The following is a 23,158-nucleotide window of genomic DNA, read 5'->3' as shown; positions in this document are numbered from 1 at the left end:
TTATTTCTGAAAGCAGAATCTGGCCACTAAAATGACTTAGGATTTTCTCAGCTGCACATGAGCTATGTGGAGAGTACATGCAGAGCTACAATCTTGTTAACCAAGGATATAGCATTTTGACCAGTATGAGAAGGAACTACACTGTGACGATGTGGGGCATTTAGGGAAGATATTCTTATGTCACAGACAACTGCTCCTGTGTCCTCAGCTCCTGCAAAAGAGATGTGTTCACCACAGAGAAGAGAAAAACGACAGAAAAAAAAAATCAGTTAAATCAATTCTCATTATGCATTTCCTACTCTAAATGGAATAAAATTCATGTCTTCTTGAAGAAAGGGAAAGACTGATGAATTTATTGAACTGATTTCAAAGTGAATGAAAATAAAAAGGCAAAATATGATATCCCTTCTTACCCTAAACAGAAGCAAGTGAGAAAAAACGCTCACAGGGCAGGAAACCTACAATTAATACTTCAATCAAGATGTGGAATTCAGAAAAGATCTTAACATAAGAAAAGTCCTTTGCTACATTTTTTTCTGCAGCCGTGTTTGGAACAGTGACTGTGTCCAAGGTAATTCTCATCTTTGCAACCATGTTCTCTGCCTTGGTTCTTCTTTCCTTGTTTAATTTTGCATTCACAAACAATTTGTGCCAACAGAAACTCCAATATTGAACACCATAATGGACAGACAACCAACACTGACACTCATGAAGCAAACATAAATTACTGCCTAGTCCTGCACATTATTTTAAAGTTAAGTTCCTTGGTTAAAGGATTCCAAATGCTGTGAAACAAGTCCATCTTATTATATATGAAAACTTGTGAAGATTGTATCAGTTTATAAATCAAGCAGATGGAACAAATTCAAATGTCTATATCGAGTTGCGTAACATTCTTCCAATAACATATCCTCTGAAACAATCCCACAGCGGAGAGGAATATTTGGTTCAGACATGATGTCTCTCTGAAGTGAAGCAAGAAGTTTGCAATTCCAGCTGCAACTGGGATGAAATAACTCAAAAAATATTGGAAAAAAAGTATGAGAAGCTTTGAAAGAATGTATTTCAGCATGGCATTATTTCTTCTTTTTTAAGTGGGTTCAGTGTAACGACCTGATCTTTGTGCCAACAGTTTGTCAAATTAGTACAGTAAATACTGTAATCAAGTTTTTCACAAGTTGCACATGGCCTGATTTTTTTTCAGGCTGCACTTTAACCCTTAGCCATCATCCTTTAAGAGTACTCATTGGTTCCTCACAAAGAAAATGTTCTTGATTGCTCTTTAATGGTTGTCTAATTGCTTCCTTTGCTGAACTACAAGCTCATTTCTGCAGCTTTAGAGGCCAAATACCACCTGGGAGATTCGCACCTGGCTTTAACCTGGAAGATCTCTTTGTTCTTTGGAAGCTGATTTAGTTAGTGTGGTAATATTACACAACTTCCATTTGCTCCAGAATAGCTGACCCAAGAATATTAGATACTAAAAACCATTCAGTATGAAAGAAATATCAAAATCATATAACTAGTCATTGAAATTATTTGAGTTGGGAAGTTTGGCACCACAGATCTGACTAAACATACTATCCTGTTCCCATTTCTCTTGTACTGATATACACATTTCAAAGAAATAATGAAAATTCTTTTGATTTACATCCACACATAGTGAAGAGAAAAATTTGTGCAGCAAACTAGTTGCATCAATTAAAATATTTCTACCGTCAGGCCACACTCAAATAAGGTTTCAATTTGTATTCCCTTAAATATGAGATTACTGAAACCATGTCTGGCGTCAAGAACTGAAGATCTGTCCAGAAAATACCATGCTGTTCCCCTGGCTGCTTGATTTATTTTTGATAAACAATATGCTGTATGCATCCAACATGGTTTGTATTCCACAAAATGCATCTCGGGAAACAAAATCTACAGTGTCAGCACTGCAGGATGAGTTCTTCATTTAGGCTTCAGCCCCATTAGCACAGCTCCACTGGCTCTCCAACACAGCATCTGTGCTCTTACACAAGAAGCAGAGAAGTGGGGAGGGATTCCTCAGCTGCAGAAGTGAAAGCCAAAAGAGCCAGAACTGAAAAGAAGGCAGTCCTTTCTGGTTTACTGCTTCCTTTCCCCTCAGTAGCACAGCACATATATAAAAGTTTGCCTTTGACCCAACTCCTCCCATGCTGCTGTAAGACCACACACCCTCGCCTGAAGCTTGTGGATAGAATCCCACTTCTGCCAAGGGATGGGGTGGCTACATACCAAAGTGAAAAAAAAAAAAAGTTTTATAGCAAAATGCTGCATTTGTTAAGCTCACATGCCTGGGAGAACATATGGCTCTTAATCCTTCATGTTTTTTTAAACTATTAGTGATATAGTTATTAAAATACTTAGTGGTCGCATCTGTAATTGAGATGAATTCCACTGGAAGCATAAACTGACCCGGTTATGTGAGCTGCTCCTACTGCAAACTCTCAGAGGCACTACCCAAAGAACAGCCTTCATGCAAACTTGTGTTCATCAGCAACTGAATATTTGGTGACTGCAACTCCAAATTCTGGTGTTTAACAGTCAGACACACATTACTGACAACTACACATCTACACCTGTCTGTAGCTCCTTTTTTTCATTTTGTTTTGGGCTTTTTTTTTTTAAGTACAGCACTGCTACTACAGATCATAGCGGCGACTGAGGGCTTAGGAAATGCTACGTCCTAGAAAAGAACTGGAAACGGGAAGAAAGCACCATAGCCCAGAGCAAGCAACACATCACAACAGCAAAGGGTTAATCACACAGCCTGTGCTGCATTTAGCATGATGGCAGGCAGCAGGCTGAGTGAATCCATTAAAGCCATCTACACAGCACTCCTGAGGACTGATCTGGAAGAGTATGAACCCTTCTGCAACCCCAGCAAAGAGGCAAAGCCATAGATGGGCAGCAGGCAAGCACGGCTGAGGCTGTACCATGCAAGATGTGAAGAAGCTGAGCAAGCTGGCAGATTTTGTGTAGTTAGAAGGTTAAACCAGGCTCTTCCCAGAGATGTGTACACATCAAAAGGGCAAAAGTCAATGGATAAAAGTATTTTAGCACAGAAAAATCTCAGGTTTATACAGACAAAAAAGGTTTCACAAGAACACCTTGGCACTTGAAAAGGCTGCCTTAAAGAGACAAGATCCTTAATCAACCTCATCTAACTTTGAGGTTAACCCTACTTAAGGCCAGGGGCTGAATGACAAAACCTCTTGGGATCCTTTCCAACCTAAATTATGCACTGTCTACAAGAAGGCAGATATCCATCCTTCCCTAGAGGAAAAAGACCTTGTCTTTCCATCTACCTCCCAATAATATTTATTTATTCAATACTGGATCTCATCTTAAAACCAACATATTAGAACTCAAGTGCCTAAGATACAGCTTGATGATTAAAGAATAGTCCTAGGAAAAAAACCACTTAAAAACTTCCACTGTATTCTTCAATGTGTCAAGAGCCCTAGCTTCCTGCTAATGCTTGTGCAATAGGATTATCCAGGCTCTAGCAATTACTCTATCAAAACAGAGCTCCTCTTTGATGTTAAGTACTTTAAGATCCCCATATGGAAGGCAAAAAAAGCTCAGCCCACTCTGTTAATGTAAAATGCTACCTAGTGAGAGACTAGTGCACATTATTTTCTTAGCACTGTATTCTTCCTCTGCGGTTTCATTATGTGACATTTTCATTTATTCCAATATAAAGCTAGTTTCAGAGTACTTGGAGTTGTAACACACAGACACATTAATCACCAGACTAATACATGTCCTGTGTAGTAGCTTTATTATATTTTCAAAGCAGAGCTGTAAAAACAAAAAAACTGTGATCTTTTATGCTATCCTTTAATAAAGTTATTTTAAAATGCTATAAAAATGGTTTCAGTTTTTTTTTCTCCAAGCTGCAGCTTAATGCAACTAACTCTTGTACATCCAAAACAGTAAAGTCTGAATAAGTAGTTTTAAAAGTCCCTGTAGACTTGTAATCTAGCAAGAGCGAAGAACTCTAACCACTAGAGACAGAAATGGGAAGGAATCCTGAGTTTCAAGTTACAGAATATGCCTGTTCTTTTGTCATTCTGACCGGGCACTGCCTTGCAAAGTACTCTCACTTCTGTGATAAATTTTAAATGTCTATTCCTGTATGCCAATAGTTACATATTTAGAGCAAGGGTGGGCTGTATTTTTTGCCATTCTTCTTCAGGCTCAGTATCAGCCTACTTCCTTAAATTAGTGAGTATTTTACACTCATCGAGATTGTGTCAATGTAACATAGGCTGAGTAGACCTGTGTCCTCTTTCATGCAAGTCATGAAATGGACCAAGCAACTTGTCCTCTGCCAAGACAAACACTAGGGCCCTGAATGCCACAGCACCCTGCTCTTCATGGAGGAAATGTGCTCCCAACAACACAGGCTGACACCATTCCCTTCACTCCCTGCTCGTCCTTCTGCTGGTGAGTGAGGACACATCCACATTTTTCTGGCTTTCAAAAATACCACTCTTCAAAGACAGACCTGAAACTTCAACTCAGATAGGAATAAAGCCAAAATGTTATAAAAATCTGCGTCTGTAGTAAGAACAAATTGATTGCAGGTTTCAACACTGTCTAGTCATTATATGCCACTGTCTCCTTTGTGGTCTCTTTTGAGTAGTGGCAATGCACACGAACTGAAGAGAAAATAGTGTCTTTCAGCTATGTGCAATTTTTACACCTACACCTCAGGCAAGCAAACACCTCTGGGCAGAAATCTGCAAGAGCCATGTAATTCTCCGGGTGGGAAACACAGTTGCGATAATAACATGAAGTCAGACTTGAAAAAAAAAAGTGTTCTTAAATAAATAAAGATGATTCACTGGCATAAACCCAGCACTGTTGCAACAGATTTTTACCAATCCAGCAGAAAAAACACTCCTCAGCTCTGTAAGAAACAACCACCCACCCACTCCATGTGTCGCAGGGTAGGGCTCTGGCCAGCACACTGGTGGGCTTTGTGTGGCTACTAACCCAAAGCAGAAGATGCTTCTGCCATTTTCTCAATGTTCTCAATATTTCTCAGCTTTTTCCCCCAGTGTAACTTATAATTAGTACATTGAATAAAATCACAGAATAAAACTTGCACCTCATCAAGTATAATTTTAAATCAATGGGTCTCTCTCTCAATATCCCTAGGCTCAAGAAGTTTCCTTAGGGTACTAAAGGGTTTTGCAGTGAGTTTGGGTTTGGGCACAACCAAGGTCTTCATGGAAAACTGACAGAGGTGAAAAACAGTTCTATTCTTTCTCAAGGAAGACAAGGACACCCATCACTCTGAAGCAGTACAAGGCTCTTGGCCTGAATTAACCACTTGGAAGTATTTTGAGATAGATGTGATCAGCACCCCGACCACAGCGTGTGACCAAAGCCATCCCAATGGTGGCCAAGTGGAGATGATGGCTGGTTTCTTATAGTTCTGCATTGCAAAAAGCAAGTGTTCCTCTGAAATCACCAAGGAGCAAAGGCTGTTAGGTGCTCTCTGGAAAGCAGCAGTTTCATGATATTATCCTTCATGAGGCAGATTCCCCCATCCCATTTCTCCCTACTTCACACTTTTTTTTTTTTTTTTTTTTCTTTCTTAACTGTTTTTTTTTTTTTCTTTCTTAAGATCATAGCTATTCTGAACTTTTGTAAATGAAAACCATTTATCAAAACAAGGACAAAATTTAACTCATACTTTATTGAACCCTTTAATTGGCAGGAAAAAGATGAATTTGTTCACTTTTATTTTTACATCTGGTAAAAAGTATGGAATTTAGATACTCTATGCCAAGTTTTGACGAGAAATGATTTTTTTCACATCCAAGTAATAGATGACTAGGGAAATGGAGTGGCTTAAAATGCAAATGTGGGGATATTAATTATTGTTGTTATTGGGACATTTACAAGAATAGTGTGGCACTATTTTAGAAGCAGTAATGTCTAATCTTTTAAAACTACTGTAACAAAAATAGAACTTAAATAAAATCAAGCATTAAAATGTGAATTCCCATAATGTTTTAGTTTGTTTTGTCTGAAAATTGATTTGAAGTCTGGAAATGCCTGGCGCTCATATTCAATATTTTATAACTTAATTTGTTCAACAAGAACAGCAGTATTTTAACAAGGTGAAACAATTTCATGATTAAAGCACTGCCTGCTTCATCTGTAGTAAAGAGCTCATGGAAAAATATCTAATCTTTATAAGGCAGAGACTCATAATTTAACTGCCGAGAACAAATGAAGAGTCTAATTCTTATTTTGCTGCTTTAGTGGCAGCATGTGGTGATAGCAAAGTATTAGCATAAGCCAGAACTTGCTCCCACTTTTCTTTCCAGGCATGTAACAAATATCTGATGGCTATGCAAATTTCACCCAAAGCAAAGTTGTCCCAGCTGGCAAGCCATACATTAAAAGGTAAATTACACAAAGCTGAGGCCATCTGGACTAAAAAATTCTCCTGTCAATAGTATTTTAAGCTTGCCAATTCCACACAATGAAGGACAATATATTACGTATGTATTTGAGCTGTGGGCTTTTTACCAAGCACTATTTAAAAATACCCAGAAGCTAAAAGATAAGAATGGACTACAAACTAATGCTGATATTTTCTTAGAATGTAATTTTTAAAGCTTATATAGCACAATTTTAATTGAATTATGTACATACTATGCATTTAAGTTCAAAAATGCCTATTTTCTGACAAATGACAAGTCCAAGAGGCCAACAGATCCAACCTCTTACATAAATGCCAAACAAAAAGAAGTTGAAATTTGAAAGAAGTCTACCAGCATCTATGCTTTCACAAAGCTGCCAGCACTGCATGTTTCCAGGAAGACTTTTACTGGAAAGCAGCCCTTAACAGAACACCTTGATAGTCTGTTTTTTTTGTTTGGTTAAACCAGATTTTTTAAAGCAGAAGACATGGAAGAAAATGAACAGAGGGCCAAAAAATTAACCAAACCTTTCTAAACTATAGAAGAGTCATCACTTATGTTAGTGAAAATTTCTGCATTTAATTCACATTAAATTGCCCGTCTTGTCCAGTCTTGAAAAACTAATCTCTATGTTATATATTATGGAATTTAAAGTAGCATCTGTGTCTTTGAAATTAAATTAACATAGCTCTATTTGATTAGCTTATTAACTGTAATTCTCAATATGCTGTAGGAATAGACACAGAGAGCTGCAACTAGAGAGATGCAGCTGACACCACCACCTGTCTGATATAAAGTACTTTTTATCATAGACATGGAGGGATCTGTCAGCAGCTAGCCAAAGCATCAGACAGATTAGGAAATGACACAGGGGCAGAAAAATTACTTGCCTCAGATCGCAAAGCAGATAATTGATGGGATGGGGAACAGAACCTGTCCTTTTAGCTCACAGCTTTATACCTTTGCTAATGGCCTTCCCAGAAATCAAATGATGTAAGGAAAGAGCAGTTTGTAACTTTGAGTTACAGTATTTGAGGCAAAATACATGCACGTATTTTACATGCTACTGGGAATATTTATTATTCATTCTCTAATTTCCACAGAAAACATTTCCCATTTCATCCCCATATAGGATAAGAAGATCTGTAAGTGTATGTTCACACTTAGTCTCAAGGTTATAATGCATGAACAGAGGTAAATAATGACTATGGCCTCCTTGTAGACTCCACTCTCAGTTTTTTTTTTCCTACCCTGTGAGATCCTATGCTCCTCTTCATAGCAATGAATCCTTGATATCCTGTCATCACCTTTTAACCTACATGACACCTCTTAAATCACAAAGATTCGCAATACATCAAATATAAGCCTTTAGCTCTGTCACTATTGCTTCAGTGCACTGAAAAGTAGAAATGTTCTGAATTTACTCAGATAAAAATGAAACTACCACAGAAGCATAGTCTGAGCTGCATTGATTTAATCTTCACAGGAAACTGGGGGGTGGGGGGGAAAGAAAAAGAGCACAAATATGCAGTCAGGCAGCAGGAGCTGCAAGGTACTGGTGGCCCGTTCTTACAGCTCTGAGCTGCTTTGGCTGAATTGCTCCTCAGGGATTACCTGGTTTTGTTCTCAAAGCTGCATCACAGCCATAATAATGAAATGCTACTTTCTGTGAACTGTTGCTCTTATAGAAAAGCCTTGCCAGTATGCTGTCTTTCTCTACGTACAGTTTTTAGGAAAGTAAATGCTAATGCAATTATCTAGCCAAGTCTTCAGCATCTGTCGCTTGAAAACTGGGGTTATAGTTCAGATACTGTGGACTGACTAATTGTTGAAATTCAGCAGAAAACTTCTGGCTACAAAGGAAACTGGCACACAAACCCAGCTTGAGGACCCACTGTTCAATAACATTCGTCCCTTCAGATATTGTTCTCTCTCATGGCTCCCCTGGATCCCCAGGCACAGAGACATTCCCCACAGATCCCACAGCTCCACAGACTTTGCTTGCCTTGCCTGCAATATACAGTATCATCAGGAAGATGATACTGTATGTTGAAGAGGTGCCAAAGAGACATAACAGGAAGACTTAATTTGGGAAGTTTCTTTGACATCTGGCTGGTAGTTCTTATTCTAAGTTCCTTCTAAAACCTTTTCTACCTTACACTACTCTTTACAGCTCCCACTGATCCAAAGCCAGAATTACAGCAAGGCACTTAATTTCTCATAGATATTTACTGAATTCCCCAAGGACAAACCAGTAGTTTTGTGAAATGCTGTGAGAAATATTAGAGCGCCAAACACAAGGCCACAGGGAGTTTTCCACTAGATGATATAGACAGAAGACAAATTGCCTATGACCGGCAGAAGTAATGGAAACCTGCTTCCTCTAAAACCTTATGTGCTAAGGCTACTCCAGAGCTGCACTGCCAGACAACATTTAGTCCCTTTCCTCAGTACCCAGAGCATTAATTTGGGTCTTTCTTGCCCAGCCAACAATTTATTAGATGAAGATTAGATTAATTTATCTAACTTTTTACCCTACTGCTAAGCTTAGTAAAAAATGGCCAGCAGGTTCCACAATTCTGACTGGCAAGAAATATGTTGGAACTTCAGAAACCAGGCTTCCTACATATGTCTTGGGAGATTGCTTTTTATTTATCATTAGATTTTTTTTTTTTTTGCCAAATATATTTCCACGCTGCTAGTTAATCCAAAGTTCAGCACCTCCAAGTGCTAGCTGATTTATTTCAGCATTGTTGGCAGAGAAATAAAAAAGGATTGTTAGTGGTATTACCTCCAAAGAACAATACCAATGATTCAAATATGCATCCAACAAACTTCTTTTGTGACACAGTGCTCACAAGGGAGAGCTGCAAGCACCATCTCATCAAGTATCTTTTGAGGATTAGCAAACAAAGCTTTTAAGTGACCCACCCAGCAGCCAGATAACTTTATTTACCAGCACCAGTTCAAAGTAGAAAGCTTTCTTTTTACACCTACTCATCAGTATCCAGAAATAAACCTCTAATAACGCTTCTCCAACTGTTAAAATGAGATGCTGGGCCCCAACCATCACACTAAAGAACCTGTCCTGGACTCAGTTTGTGTATTGTGTCACTTGAATTCTCCTTTCTTGATATGCTTCAGTCATCCCATAACTAAGCTGACCCAGGTTTTTACTTCCCTTAAATACTTCTATCCCACAATTAAACTTTTCCACTTGTGTTTCTCCGACTGAAACACATCTTCCATGAAACTACCATGTTTGTACCCACAAGGTGAAGCATCCTCACTTTTGCTAATTGGCTCTTCCTTGTCTTCTCTTCCTGTCAACAAAAGACCCACTCTGCAGGAAGTCTGATCCTTGGCACTTGTACTGTAGCTCAGTAATGACCAAGTGGGAGTTTGTCAAGTGCGATGGGAGATCCTGCTTACATCTGCCTTTCTCCTTTGTGCTTTTGGCAGCACAAAGTCTCTTGCTTTCTGTCTCATTCCTACATTCCTACTTGATGGCACTGTCCAACCACTTACTACATATGACTTTTTACATCACTTGACATGGGCCTTAGTTCCTTTCACTGAAGTTAGAGCAAGCAACAACCAGCTTTTACTGAAGTCCAGTAGTGCAAAGTTACTGAAGGCTGAAACCATATGAAACCAATACATTTCTTGTGGTTCTTTCAATGCATAGTAAGTGAGCACAGATTGGCTGCAAATTCAACCCAGACTTAGAAACCTCAGCAAATGTTCCTGTGAACTTGATCCAGCCTTCAGGTTTGTTTCATCCAGTTTCAGGTTTCATCGTGAAAGTTTTACTCTGCCCTACATGCTGCCCCAATAAACCATGCCTCAAATGAAATAAGGACATCAGCAAAAATGAAGAACTCGTCAGATAATGATGTTTTAGTTTTATACCATATGTAAGAACATACATTGACAAGCAGTATGTATACAATTACTGCTCTTGCAAATCAAAAATTGTTCATGGCAATGGACTTCTACTTGAGTACAATTTCTGCCAAGAAACTATTTTCAAGATACGTGGATGGAATAGCTCTGTGCCATAGTTCTTCTCTTTCCCCATCACAATAATATACTAAGAAACTAAGCCTTTTCATCATGACCTGTGCACAAAACCTCCAGCATGCTTTTTAGACATTCAGGATGTGAAATAATGAAGTCCAAACTTTACTGAAGCAGTATTTTCTGTCTGCATTTATCATTACTGAGGCAGCAATGGGAAAGAAAAAATAATAATGAGGAAACTGAACATCTTTTGTGGATCACATGAATACAAAGCCAAAATATGTGTAATTGCCTAGCTCATTGAACATACCACATCTTTTCCTATAAAGCTTATACTACTGGCAATGTTGCCTCACTTCTCGATCATATTAAACCAATTATTAAAATGAAAAAAAACCAAACAAACCTAGACTTACAATACCTTTAGGAGGGCATGTAGATTGTAATTTTATACTGCATTTCATGTAAGCAGAATTAAAAAAAATTCTTAGTCTGAAATTAAAGCAAAATCCATGTTACATTAAGTTTTAGGAATTATTTAATTCCTGCAAAAAATACTGTTAAAGAAAAAAAATATTCATAGTTTTAAATCAGGTAGGACGATAGTCAACTTTGATCTCTCACAAGCAACTAAGTCACTCCTAATTTATACACATGGGATTTGTAGAAATATTCAATTAGAAACTGTGACAGGTAGTTTCCTAGAACAGATTTTGAGACAATGTAGTCAAGGGCTCTTACTGGACTGCACCTAAGTCTAAAGCAATATCCCTACTCACTGAAAAGGATGCAAGCTGGTTTCCAGCAGAGTAGTGGTGCTGCTACAATCCCCAGCCTAGCTGGGCTGAGTTACACTGTTCTAACTGAGCCAGATGGGCGAAATCAAAACTGCCAGCAACATTAAAACATATGATGCAAATGAACAATTATGTGCACAGGATCTTAGGTGCCAATAAGAACAAATGAAATTGCACTCTATGGAGCATGAAAGAAATATTGGAAGTTCTTTACCTATTGATTGTATGTTTCTTTTACTATCATGAAGAAGAGGACATTAATTTTATATAACTGCACTACAGGTTTCTACAAACCTTTTTGCAGCTTTCTGCATTAAATGGCAAAAAACAACAGCAGTAACAAAGGACAGCCTCTAAGAGCATTATTGCTAAGAACTGTGCAAGAGAAATCAGTAGGAAAAAATATATTTAAAAAAAGGCAATATACTTTACATGGGAAAATTATTTGGAACAGGAAATCTAAGTACTCCCCTGCATGTTCTTGAAAGCCCCCGCAAAATGTCATTTTTCACTGTATTTAGCAGATTATGAGAATTACATTTATCAAGAGGTATTTTCCTAATTATTTTAAATGGTAACACACTTGATTTTCTTTTTATTAAAGAGCTGCTACATAGTGCTGGGTGCAAATTCAGGGCATTTCTACAGTCTCAACATTGGTAACACATAGTATTTCTGTAGTTGGTCAGATCCCAAAGATCACATTAGAAGCATAAGCTGAAAGTTTTTGTGCTGGAAATATTCAAACCAGGCTTTTATACCCATGCTCCATGGTAAACAGTCAGCATCAGCCCTGGTAATCCTCTACATGGAGGACAGAAACTGTTCAGCTACCTCTTGCCAACAGCACTGCCCGACAAACCTAGTTTAAATCGCTTCACAACTTTTCCTAAATACTGACCTTTTAGAAATGGCATGTGAGCAAATGAAATAAGAAACAGTGGAGAGAGAAGCCACACATAAATGCTTCGACCCACCTTGAACAGTGATGTTTTATTATTTCACATGGAAGCTACTGCAGGGAAGGAAACCGCTTTCAACAAATACTTAAGTTTTGCTGAATTTACTTTACATTGTGTGTAGCATCAATGGAACTTACTACCACAAATTGTTGCCACCACCACAGAAGCTATGGGTGAGCTGGATGTTAAGAGGAATGGTCCTACTATCCACACTATAACATCAAGTAATAGATCCAGCCTATTCCCAGCTCAAAAATTCTTGGGAAAGGTTCGTTCAAGGCACATGGCCAATCCCCAGCACTGATGGCGGCAGATATGAAATGTTACTTATATGCAACTTTGGAACAAGTCACCTTTTTTGAACTTCCATCCAGAATCCACAACCCACATCCCTCTCTGTTACAGTGTCTTGCTTATACATTACAAAAGCTACTCTAATTAGAAATTACTAGATATGAAACACTCATGCAAGGCAAACCCACAGCAATTCCTCAGTAAATCAAGGACAAATCAGCAGTGACTACTCTTGCAGCCCATCTACACCTGTAGATGGAATTACTGCTGTAATCATTTCCATCTCTGCCTGTATCCTCATATACCACTTGGGAAAATACTTGTGTCTGATTTAAAGAAACCAACAAAACTCCACAAACAAACCCCCAACACTGACAATGAAAGAAAACCTTTCTCAGTTCTCTGAAAAATTGGAACAAGAAATCTAGTGGCTGCAAAATTGTATTGCTTCGGGGAAACCAGGACTCAGAAAGTACTAAATCAGCCTGACTAATTGTACTGTAACTGAGCCAAATTAATTAAATAAAGCCTCCCTTTAATAGTGTTTGCTTGCTGAGCCAAGCAAGCCTTTTGAGTGCGTCAGGTCACCATAATCCAACATAAGTTACTTAAACAATGTGTAATGTGTAACATACACAACTATTGTTTAAGTCCCTTGAATTAGACTTTAGACTTTCAGAGGTCAAAGGTAGGCAACTGTCCACCCCTATTCACAAACACATTCAACAGCTGTACATCAGAAAAAAACCCATGTATTTGCACCAGTTTCAGGGTTTTACTTCTACTTTGTCATGCAAGTTCTTGCTTTTACAGCCTTGTAAATTGTCTTCCCTCTTTGAGTTCTGGACAAGACATTTTAGAAAAATCGTAAGCGCAATGGTTTTGCCTATTGTCTCTACACTGTCAGAAATTATTTTCTGATTACATGATAAAATACTATCTTGGCAAAATTAGGTAGATTAAACAAAAATCATGATGATGTGCCAGGGCTCCCTCCTCTCATCACTTTACAAGTTTACGAGAACAGCCCCAAAGGAAAGCCAAAAGTCAAAGGAACCTTTTCTTCTTTCCTCTGTTTTCATCAAATTAAAAGTTCCTTTACTATATAATACCCGCTTACAGTCAGGGCAGTTCTGCTTCACTAATTCCTTATCACAACATATATCCTCACTGCTCTCTTTCATGCTTATGCTTCATATCCACCAGTTGCTTTCAGATGGCTTCAGTTTTGACCTTCATTTTGTTCTAGCACAAAGCCTAGTCAGGATTCCAGTGCACAACGCAGGTTCCTTTCATCTCTCTACTGAAGGTGCTTGAAGACTACTATAACCTGTGTTATTCCAGTCACAGATCTAGGAGAACCACCATGTACAAGCATTTTACTGGTGGAGTCCAAAATTCCCTTGCTGGCCTGTTAAATGTACCCTTGGCCTCAATAAGAGAAGAAACCAACTCTGTCAAGCTTTCCACCTGGTCTCCATTTCTCGGGACGCTTGAGTATTGCGGAGGAAGTGGTGGGATAAGGAATGTATCTTTGCAGGATATAAAATTTTCTCTCTGGCTGAGAATCAAATTGAGAGGTCAACTCAACCGCAAATGTATTTAATAAAAATTAAGGCTGAGAGTAACACTTTGGAGTAGGTTTCACGTAGCGGAAGATGACATCAATGTTCTTTCCTCATGAGCCAAGTTCTCTAAGCACTAAGAATATTCTCTCATCTGTACTTAATCTCTAGTCTAGGCTACAGGCTGTCCTAAAGCATGACTTGGACAGCCTTGGCATGTAACCTCCAAATTGTGGCCCTACTTTTCAATGTCTACGACAATGTATAAACCTTGTGCTGTGACTCTGTTTGCTATGTGGCCTTTATGTTTCTAGGTCCCATCTCTCACTGAGTACTAGCAAGACTTTGCAAATGACATGCAAACAATGTGGAAGTGTTATATGCAAAAATTAGAATGAAGGAGAAGAGAGGAAAACATCAACCGTCTTTAGATACCTTAGGAATTATAGGTATGGTTTGTTGCATTTTAATAAATTAGTGGGATATTCACTACTGGAATGAATCTGAGAATACACAATGTGCTTACATAACCAAAGCTAACACAGGAAAGAAAAGTAATTCAATAATTTGTATTTTGAACTACCAAATTTATTTGAAAATCTAATATTAAGGCTTTCTGTAGATCAATCCTATGAGTGCTTTTTTGCAACAAATCTAAGTAGGCAGCTTTACAATGAAATATTTGTTACTTTTTAAAAATCAATGAAATTAGATAAAGAAGCCCAACTACTTTTGTACACAAGGTCAGTGATAAGCAAGTTTTAGGTTTATAAAAAATCAGGCCGCAGTCAATGAAGATTACCAGAAGCTGGTCTGGGCTGCCTTGGGATTCCAAGGATGGCAAATTTACCAATCTGCAAGTCATCACATGTAGCTAAGATTGCCATGATAAGCTTTTAGCAAAACACAGGACACAACGAACCCTTCCTAAGAAGTTATCTACTCAGTCTGTAATTTTCTCATGTGCACGTAATCTTTTTTTGCTGTTGTTGATGGTGATTTAAAGAAAATAAACGTGCCAGGATAGGAGGTAAATTAGCTGTATATGTCAGCCATTTTTCTAAATGGAAGAAGAAGAGACAGGAAGAACAGCCTCTCCTTTCAGCCATTTCAACTCAGAGCGTACTAATGAAAAGAAAACTAATCACAAGTTGTAAAATTTTTGCTTATCCTTCACTTGTAAATCAAAGCATGATCGTTTCTCCAAGTTCTTATTTCTGCAGAGGATCTCACTGGGCACATTAATGTGTTTTCCAAATAGCTTTGCAAATATGTTAAGTAACTGCAGCATAAAGAATGAACACATGTTATTACCAGAGTCTAGTAAGAATTAGGCCCTTATAGTGGTACATCACAGAGAAATAGGTACTGAGAGCCTTATTAGCCCACACAGCTGACAGCAAAATATCTGAATGCAGTTTTTTGTGCAGCCAACACACAGTTGTTCTGAGAACATTACTACTGCTTAGGATCAAATTTAAACATCACAGAAATGAAATGCCCTCCTTTTTAAAGCAAGAGACAATAAAGTATTTTCTCCCTCCCTTTCGCTAAATACAGTGACTTGTGCAAGAGACCTATGTAGAAAGCTGGGAATTGAAACAGAACTGGCCAAGACAAAAAACAGTGCCAGGAAGATGTTTTTTTCATCAATTTTGGCATGCCACGTTGACAAAGGATGAGACAAGAATCCTGAAAATCTTAAGGACTTATACTGACAGCTCTAGTGTTTGGTAACAGAATTACACAGAGGTGTGCAGACATTCACTTGCAAGAAATGATGCTGACTTGGCAATGCTTCTTTCACTTGAAATTTATGGGGTGGAAAAGGAAAGGAAAAATCCCGAGTCTTGCACAGAAGAACACTATTAAGAAAGCAAATTCCCTCTCAATTAAAAAAAAAGTCAACCCCACAACTAAGACACATTCTTTCAGTGTCCTACATTTCAATTCACTACGTAATTTGATTTCAAGGCATGGCATTAAGGCTTTTCCTTAAAGTGCCAATCTGCTTTTTGATCTTTACTGCTGACATGAAATAGAAGAGCTGTACATCATATAAATCTTCATCTTTGCTTAGCTTGAAACTGGTAAAGAGAGAAAGAGAAAACAAAGTAATCTGCATAAATCCTTCCAAACCAAAAGGCATTCCCCTTACCCTAACTATCATTCATTTCTGCACATCTTGTTTGAATTATCATCTGAAGTTTGTCTTATTCCATCTCCAGAACAAGTCAAATAGCAGAGCATAAAGATATGGCTACATGAATAAAACCATATGATGCACTTGGTCACCGTTAACTTAAAAATAGGCTTACACAGAAAAATATTATCTGGCAATCGACATGTTACTTTGATCCTTTTCTTTCTGTATCCTGTCACATGCATTCAATTCAGCAGCTACTGGAAGCATTGGTGTGCACCTTCAACTTGATGAGAAGCAACAATTCAGAGGAATCACTGCACTTTTAGAAAGCTGGACTACTCAATTCAAATGAGACAGCATCATGTCATGCAAAGGAAAAGTTAAATTTTAAGACAAAGGGGAAGAACTTTGGTAGTAGGCACTTTAAAATGTAGCAAGTCTCAACAGGTGATACAGCAAGACTTCAACAGACTCACAGGCTTATATGCTCCCATCTACAATAGAATCCTGAAATGGAAAAGTCTCCCTTGTCTCTACCCTACTGTTTCTGTATCATGGCATGAGATTTAAAGACAGTGTATGCTATACCAAAAAAAGTTAGGATGGCTCTTAGTTACACCTTTTTAAAAAAAATGTTGCTTTTTATTAATTAAAAAATCAAATTAACTATTTTGAGATAAAAAAAATCAATTCTAAGGGGTTTTATATATTTATTGGTAGCATGTCTCAACCTGTTATGCACCATCAATGATACAACTTCTAAGTGGAAATATAGTGCCTGAATTAATTAGAAAGACTTGAAGCTTGATCTACTGCTTATCACGTGAATGGTGCAGGGAATAGTTATTTTAGAGAAAGATGCACACTGTTTCAGAATTATTACACTTTCCATATGCCTTCTGCTGAAGTATTTATTTATTATGATGGCAAGCAAGGAGAAACAAACACACTTCTCTCCAGGCTCACGACTTTTGTTCCAAACTGTGCCCCAGCAGCCATTACAGTGATGGTACACAGGCATCAAAAGGTGAGGAGAAATGCCAGGAAGAGAAGCTACATCCTACCCCAAGATAATCAACAGCCTTAGGATTAAAACACTCTTAAGGGAATCAAAGGGGACAAAACTGAATCGTCTCCCACAAATTACTCAAAGTAACGCTTGTGCTCTTAGTAAAAAGGAAGCAACAAGATTTTTACTGCTGCTGAGAAAATGTTTCATAGAGGACTTTGATGGCATATGCAGCCATGGGCTATGACCTCCAAGAGGCTACAGTTTTTCACTGGCTTCTTGTGCACCTACTGCTCATAGAAAAATCTCTCACAGCTGAACCACAGGAAAAGTGCAATATGTTTCAGGATCACATGGTTTGGATGCTCTGCTAAGAAACTGATGCCTAAAGATTTTTAGCTTTTTCATATATTTGTCATTTTATAGATTTTTAATATATAGTTGTATGGTTTTTAACACTTTTTCAGCCTTTCTCACTCTTTAGAACAATAGCTAACCCTTTTTAACACATTCTTGAAATTCTGTTTAGTCTTATTCTTAAGAACAGAATTTCTAACATGGACATTTTGTTTTATACCAGCACCTGAGAGACATAACGAGATATAGGACAAGGAACTCCCTGGAGCAACTCCTTGGGCAGACCAAGGGTGGGTTGCTGGGGCAACTGGTCCCTTATTGGTTGTACCTGCTACATATACAGATTTATTAACCTTATAAAAATCATAGAAATCTTCTTCCACGTGTGCATATTCCTGTATTTTGTGCACCTGAAAGCTTTAATTAAAGAATAACTATTTATTCTTTCTTTCTTTATTTATTTATATATCAATACTACTTGAAAAAGTTTTTCTTCTGATTCCAGGTAACAAAACCTCATAGATGTAGTCAAAGTGCATTGCCTCAAATCCAAAACCATACTTCTTGTTACTGCACTAGTAACATAGTACATACTAAACATAACACTACCTAAAAATTTGCCACTTTTCAAGATAACTTTCAAATAATCATTAAATCCTATGGTGTTGGCTGTTTGTTTTACTCTTGGTAAAAAACAGGTAATAGCAGTAGAACCAGAAACAGTGAGCTAGACAAGACACAGGGAGAGTTTGCAGTGGCCAGAATTTTACATGCAATTTATTTCTTTCACAAACGTATATGCTCACAGAAATTATTGATTTTACTTCTCATGGTATTAACAGAAGGAGGCAAAGTAAGAAAATCTTGCCTTGAGAAGTCAATGACAGATGAAATAAAAGGCTAGTGGGGGGAGATGAGATGCCTGAAGCCTATAGGAATTTACAATGGCAACAGTGAGGCAAATCTTGCTAGTTAAAAATAAAATCTGGAAAAAGGAGTGAAAACGTTAGATTGGTTCAGAGATGTGCAAGGATAATATTGGGCTCTTTGTCTAAGAATGACATCCAATTTTGATCACAGGTTTAATCTGTGCTCCCAGTTGTGCATGAGAATAAATTTATACATATTCAACAGACTCCCCAGAGGCAACACCGAAAATGTTCTCACCAGTGTGCTCTAACTGCTTGCAGGATTGATGCTTAAAACATATTTTATTATATAACCCTTCTTCTATGACCTCAATTATGAATAGAAAAACACTATTAAAAAGAACCTGGGGTTAACATAATTAAAGTATTCTGCTAGATTTTAAAAGACTTTAAGATTACAACAGTCTTTCTTTTCAACAATTTCCTAATATAGCTGTTATGCAATTTGAAGTAGAAACAGTATATAATTATGACTGCTTAGTTCCAGTTGTAGGTGCATACTAGTTTTCTTTTTTCCTCATCTGGATGAAACCTTTTAAAACAAAGCAATTACTGTATTTAAGAAAAATGTATTTAATGGAGATTTTAATAAACACAGAATTAATTGTTCTTTTTATGGTATATGTTTCCAATAATACATGTTAGTGTGGCACTTCCCACCCTTCATAATCAAGGTGAAAGGAATTTATTCCAATAATTTACGCTTTTTTCCTATTTCTGATACTTACAATCAAAAAGTTGAAATACATCCATTAAAACTTAATTGCAAAGAATTTTTCATTCACTAAGTTGGGAATAAAGGCTTTTTTATTATAAACATTTTTTTAATATTACCTTTTCAGCCAAAGGAATTATTTGTACGCCTATGTTGCCTTCTCACTTGTGCTACTAATATTGGTATGGTTGTTTTGCTTTTTTTTAAAAAGCCCAAACATTCCCACAACAGCTGCTCTCCTCATTAACAGGTAACCAGCAGTATCCACAGGAAAGAAACTTTCAAATATGAGAATACAGAGAAGTCTCTCTCCATTAATTAGACTACAGCCTTGGCTGTATGCTGCAATGCCAGGTAACAGAGCACCTTGAGAGCCACCACCTCTAAAGACCCAGTCTAGCGCAATCAGAAGCACAAACAATGCTATGTAGATTCCAATGAATATCAAGCAAAATTCATAGTCATGTTTATTATCTTAAAGCTATAAAACCTGCATTTATGTAGCAGTACAAGCAATATTAATCACTGTGGCTAACTACTGCATTTCAATGCAATACAAAATATAAAGGTGTCTTGATCCATCTACAAAGGAAATGCCTCTAGAAAGTACTGGAGGATGTTGGCCCAAGAGCTCATTTGCAACTACTCCTGAGAGATCACAGCCAGTATTCCATTCTTGTAGTAGCACCATTGAACTCCTTGCAGACAAACCTCTCCTGTATTTATAGGACAGAAACAGATTAACTGCATCTGCTTTGGTTGTAGTGTGTCTTTTATTGATTCCAATTCTGACTTCTAAGAAACCAAAGCAGGGAATAGCCATCAATACTGGGGACTGCACTAAGGCTACACTAAACTTAGTCTGAGAAAGGGATTTGTGGCAATTCAGTGTCTGATGGAAGTGTTTGATGTAGCAGTAACAAACCATTATGACCCATAATTTATATTTTGTCCACCCATTTTAAAAGGAATGTTATCTGTCTACACGAGGATCACACACTATGGAAGCAGCATCTGTGTGTAGTTACTGAAAGCTGTAATGGCAGTAAATCTCCAGCGGAGAAAGGGTTGGAGCCTTACAGATTTAGACATCCACAATCTGAGGGCTGTCTCAGAACTTCAGAGCTCAAACAGTATTGCCAAAATAATATGCCTGAGAAAATAACTAGGGATAGAAGGGAAATGGAAACAAGAGTATGTTTCAAGTTGTAAACAGAGACTCCAGTACCCTTTCTTCTCTACTATCTGTTTTACTGATACTTTATCCTCCCAGCTATCAAGCCAGACAACCCAGATTTATGTTTTGTTTTAGCTCATAATAGCCACCACAGAACAGGGCAATGGGCAGAGCATAAAGCACACCCATTTAATCTTTCTACCACAACATATATTTAGTGTACATCTTATCGTACAATTTTGGCAGTCCTTGAGAATCAGCTGTCCCTATTTTCCCAGGCTCCACGAGAGCGTATGGCCCACACAGAACACACTGAATATACAGACTTGCAGAGGAAGATTGTTTAAAGGTCTGTAACTCACAGCAGGAACTGAGCTAAGTTCAGTTCCACTTGGAAGCCATAAAACCATGGGTTTAAAAAAAGTGCAGCAGTATCTGGTGTTTGATATCTAACAGTATGCAACATGTTTATGACATGTATTAGGCTACAAAATCTGAGTTCATAGCCTGGGACAACAAAGCAGAACTCAGCTCTGGCATATGTAGTGGGAAATAGAAAGGCATGTCTCGTACTGTAATGGATATTGCTGCTCCCTCAAGAGCTTGAGTTGCATGGAGCAGGTGGTTCAATGAAAGATACTAGCACTTTGGAAAAAATTAAAATACAACGAAAAGAGCAACTAAATACCAGCTGGTTCAAGCACAAGTCAATTCAGATTCAGTTTTACTACGCAAACAACACAGTTCAGTTCTCCAGAATTACTTTTCAGAAATGACAGGGTAAGAAGGTTTGAACAAATTATGTGGCAAATAAAACTGTCTCGGTCACACAGAACTCTGTTTAAAAGGTACCAAAATAATGAAATCTAGATGAGGTATGACTTTCAAATTTTAAAAGTAGTCTTATTCCAAACTAGATGATCAAGTCCCACTGTCTTAAAACAAGTCCCATGGTCAAGTATGTGGTCTCAAACAGCCTTTCCCTAATTAAAAAAAAACAAACCAAAACCTTTCCCCTCTCTCACATTAAGTAAAATAACCTCAGAAGCAAAAAGAGAAAACACCCAAGTATACGATGGAAAGAGGGAAACATACCAACATGCACAACAGCATACCAAGCCTACATATTGGAAAAAAAAGTTTTATACATTAAATGAGATCAGCAGATCTAAGTGTTAAAAAGGGTCATGGCTAATTTCAAAATATGCTTTAGGAGTCGGACTGTCTCCAGGAAGAACAAGAGTTACTTGCCAAGTAGGAAATCATGTCAATACTGCCTATTCTTAATCATAGTCTCATGTAGTGGAGAAAATGTAGTCATTTCACCAAGTGAACACCACTTCTTACTTCCGTACCTCGAGGTATTCTTCCCCCACACATCCACTGACACTTTTTTGCTACAGCAAACATTATAAAAAGTCAAACAGTGGATTCTGTGTTTTTAAAAGTTTGTTGGTTTTTGCTTTTGTCTCACTTTTCCCCATTTTTAAAACAAAGTAGAATTATAAAGAAAAATTTTGTGTGACCCATGAGAGTTTGAATCAACTCTGTCTACGCCAAACTGAATCTTGGATTAATTTTCCAGGCTTAGAGGGTTAAGAGCTTGTATCTCATCCTCTAGACAACAAAAATAAAAAAGCAAACTGGTCTTCTATGTTTAAATAGTAGTAATCCATGCTGGAATACCCTGGAGGTTTCAGTACCACCATCAGTCAATAACTGAAAAGCTGGGGCTCTGTTACTTAGAAAAGTACATTAGAATTTATTTAATTTCTTAATTTCTTTCAAGTTTTAGGTTATACAGGGCTGGTAAGCAAGATTTTAGAAGATATATATTGTGGTTGAAAAACCTCTGAAGTTCTGTAAAAAATTTGCTTATATATTGAATTATTATCAGAGCTTTTTTTCAATCATAAGTGAAATATTTCTCTACTCACTGGTGTGAAGTACAATAAAATAGAAAACTAAGACAAGAAAAATTATCTTGTTTGGCATGAAATTTAGCTAAAACATAAAAAACTAAAACCTCATTCCTAAATATTTGAGCAGTACAGCTGAAGGGCTGCATGTGCCCTATGCAAAAGTCATTAAAAATTTAGTTAAATTTTAATTCAACTGTTTTTCCAAAACAAGTGTTTTATCCCATGATGCAAAATGTAAGTGCATCTATAAGCATGCCATTTTGGTAGAATATATATTGTGCAAACCAAGATCAGTTATACCTGAAAAATAACCACACTTACCTGTTAATGTAACTTAGAGCAACATAGGTTGGCTGCTGAAGTTCTTGTTTTTCTAATACACGTGGGTCTGTATCTGGAATAAAGAAATACACAGAATTGAGCTTTATGCATTTACACTGAAATTAGGGGACTGAATGGTGAAAAGTAACCTAAGTGGACACAAGAGATACAAAATAGCTCAACCCAGTTTATCCACAGAGTACAGTTAGCACAGCTCCATCCCTTGCTCATCCATTCATAAACACAATATTGCATTACTTTACACAAGAATTTGAAACATCAACAGTGATGTAATTTCCAACTGTCACACAAGCTTTCACAATCCCTCTCATAAATACTAGTTTTCACTGCTTTCCATGATTAATAGTGTTAAATGGCTCAAGCTTGCTTCTTTTTTAATGTAGCTATTTCAACATTTTATGATGTTCCAAGAGTGATTAGATCTCTTCTGCTGGGTTCTTGAGACTTTTC

The 23,158-nt window shown here is 37.5% G+C and overlaps 1 protein-coding gene across 1 annotated transcript in view; it reads right to left on the bottom strand.

Moving 5' to 3' along the window:
• JAZF1 (JAZF zinc finger 1) overlaps nt 1–23,158 on the bottom strand; it is a 193,359-nt gene that overhangs the window by 61,545 nt on the left and 108,656 nt on the right. Inside the window, exon 2 of the mRNA XM_021538191.3 lies at nt 22,688–22,760. Within this exon, the coding sequence (XP_021393866.1) occupies nt 22,688–22,760 (73 nt within the window). The remainder of the gene's footprint in view (nt 1–22,687; nt 22,761–23,158) is intronic.

The sequence above is a fragment of the Lonchura striata genome, chromosome 1 (genome assembly GCF_046129695.1).
Source record: "Lonchura striata isolate bLonStr1 chromosome 1, bLonStr1.mat, whole genome shotgun sequence".
NCBI classification, from domain to species: domain Eukaryota; kingdom Metazoa; phylum Chordata; class Aves; order Passeriformes; family Estrildidae; genus Lonchura; species Lonchura striata.
Note: the sequence above shows the minus strand (reverse complement) of the source record. Positions and strands in the feature narration are given on the sequence as shown.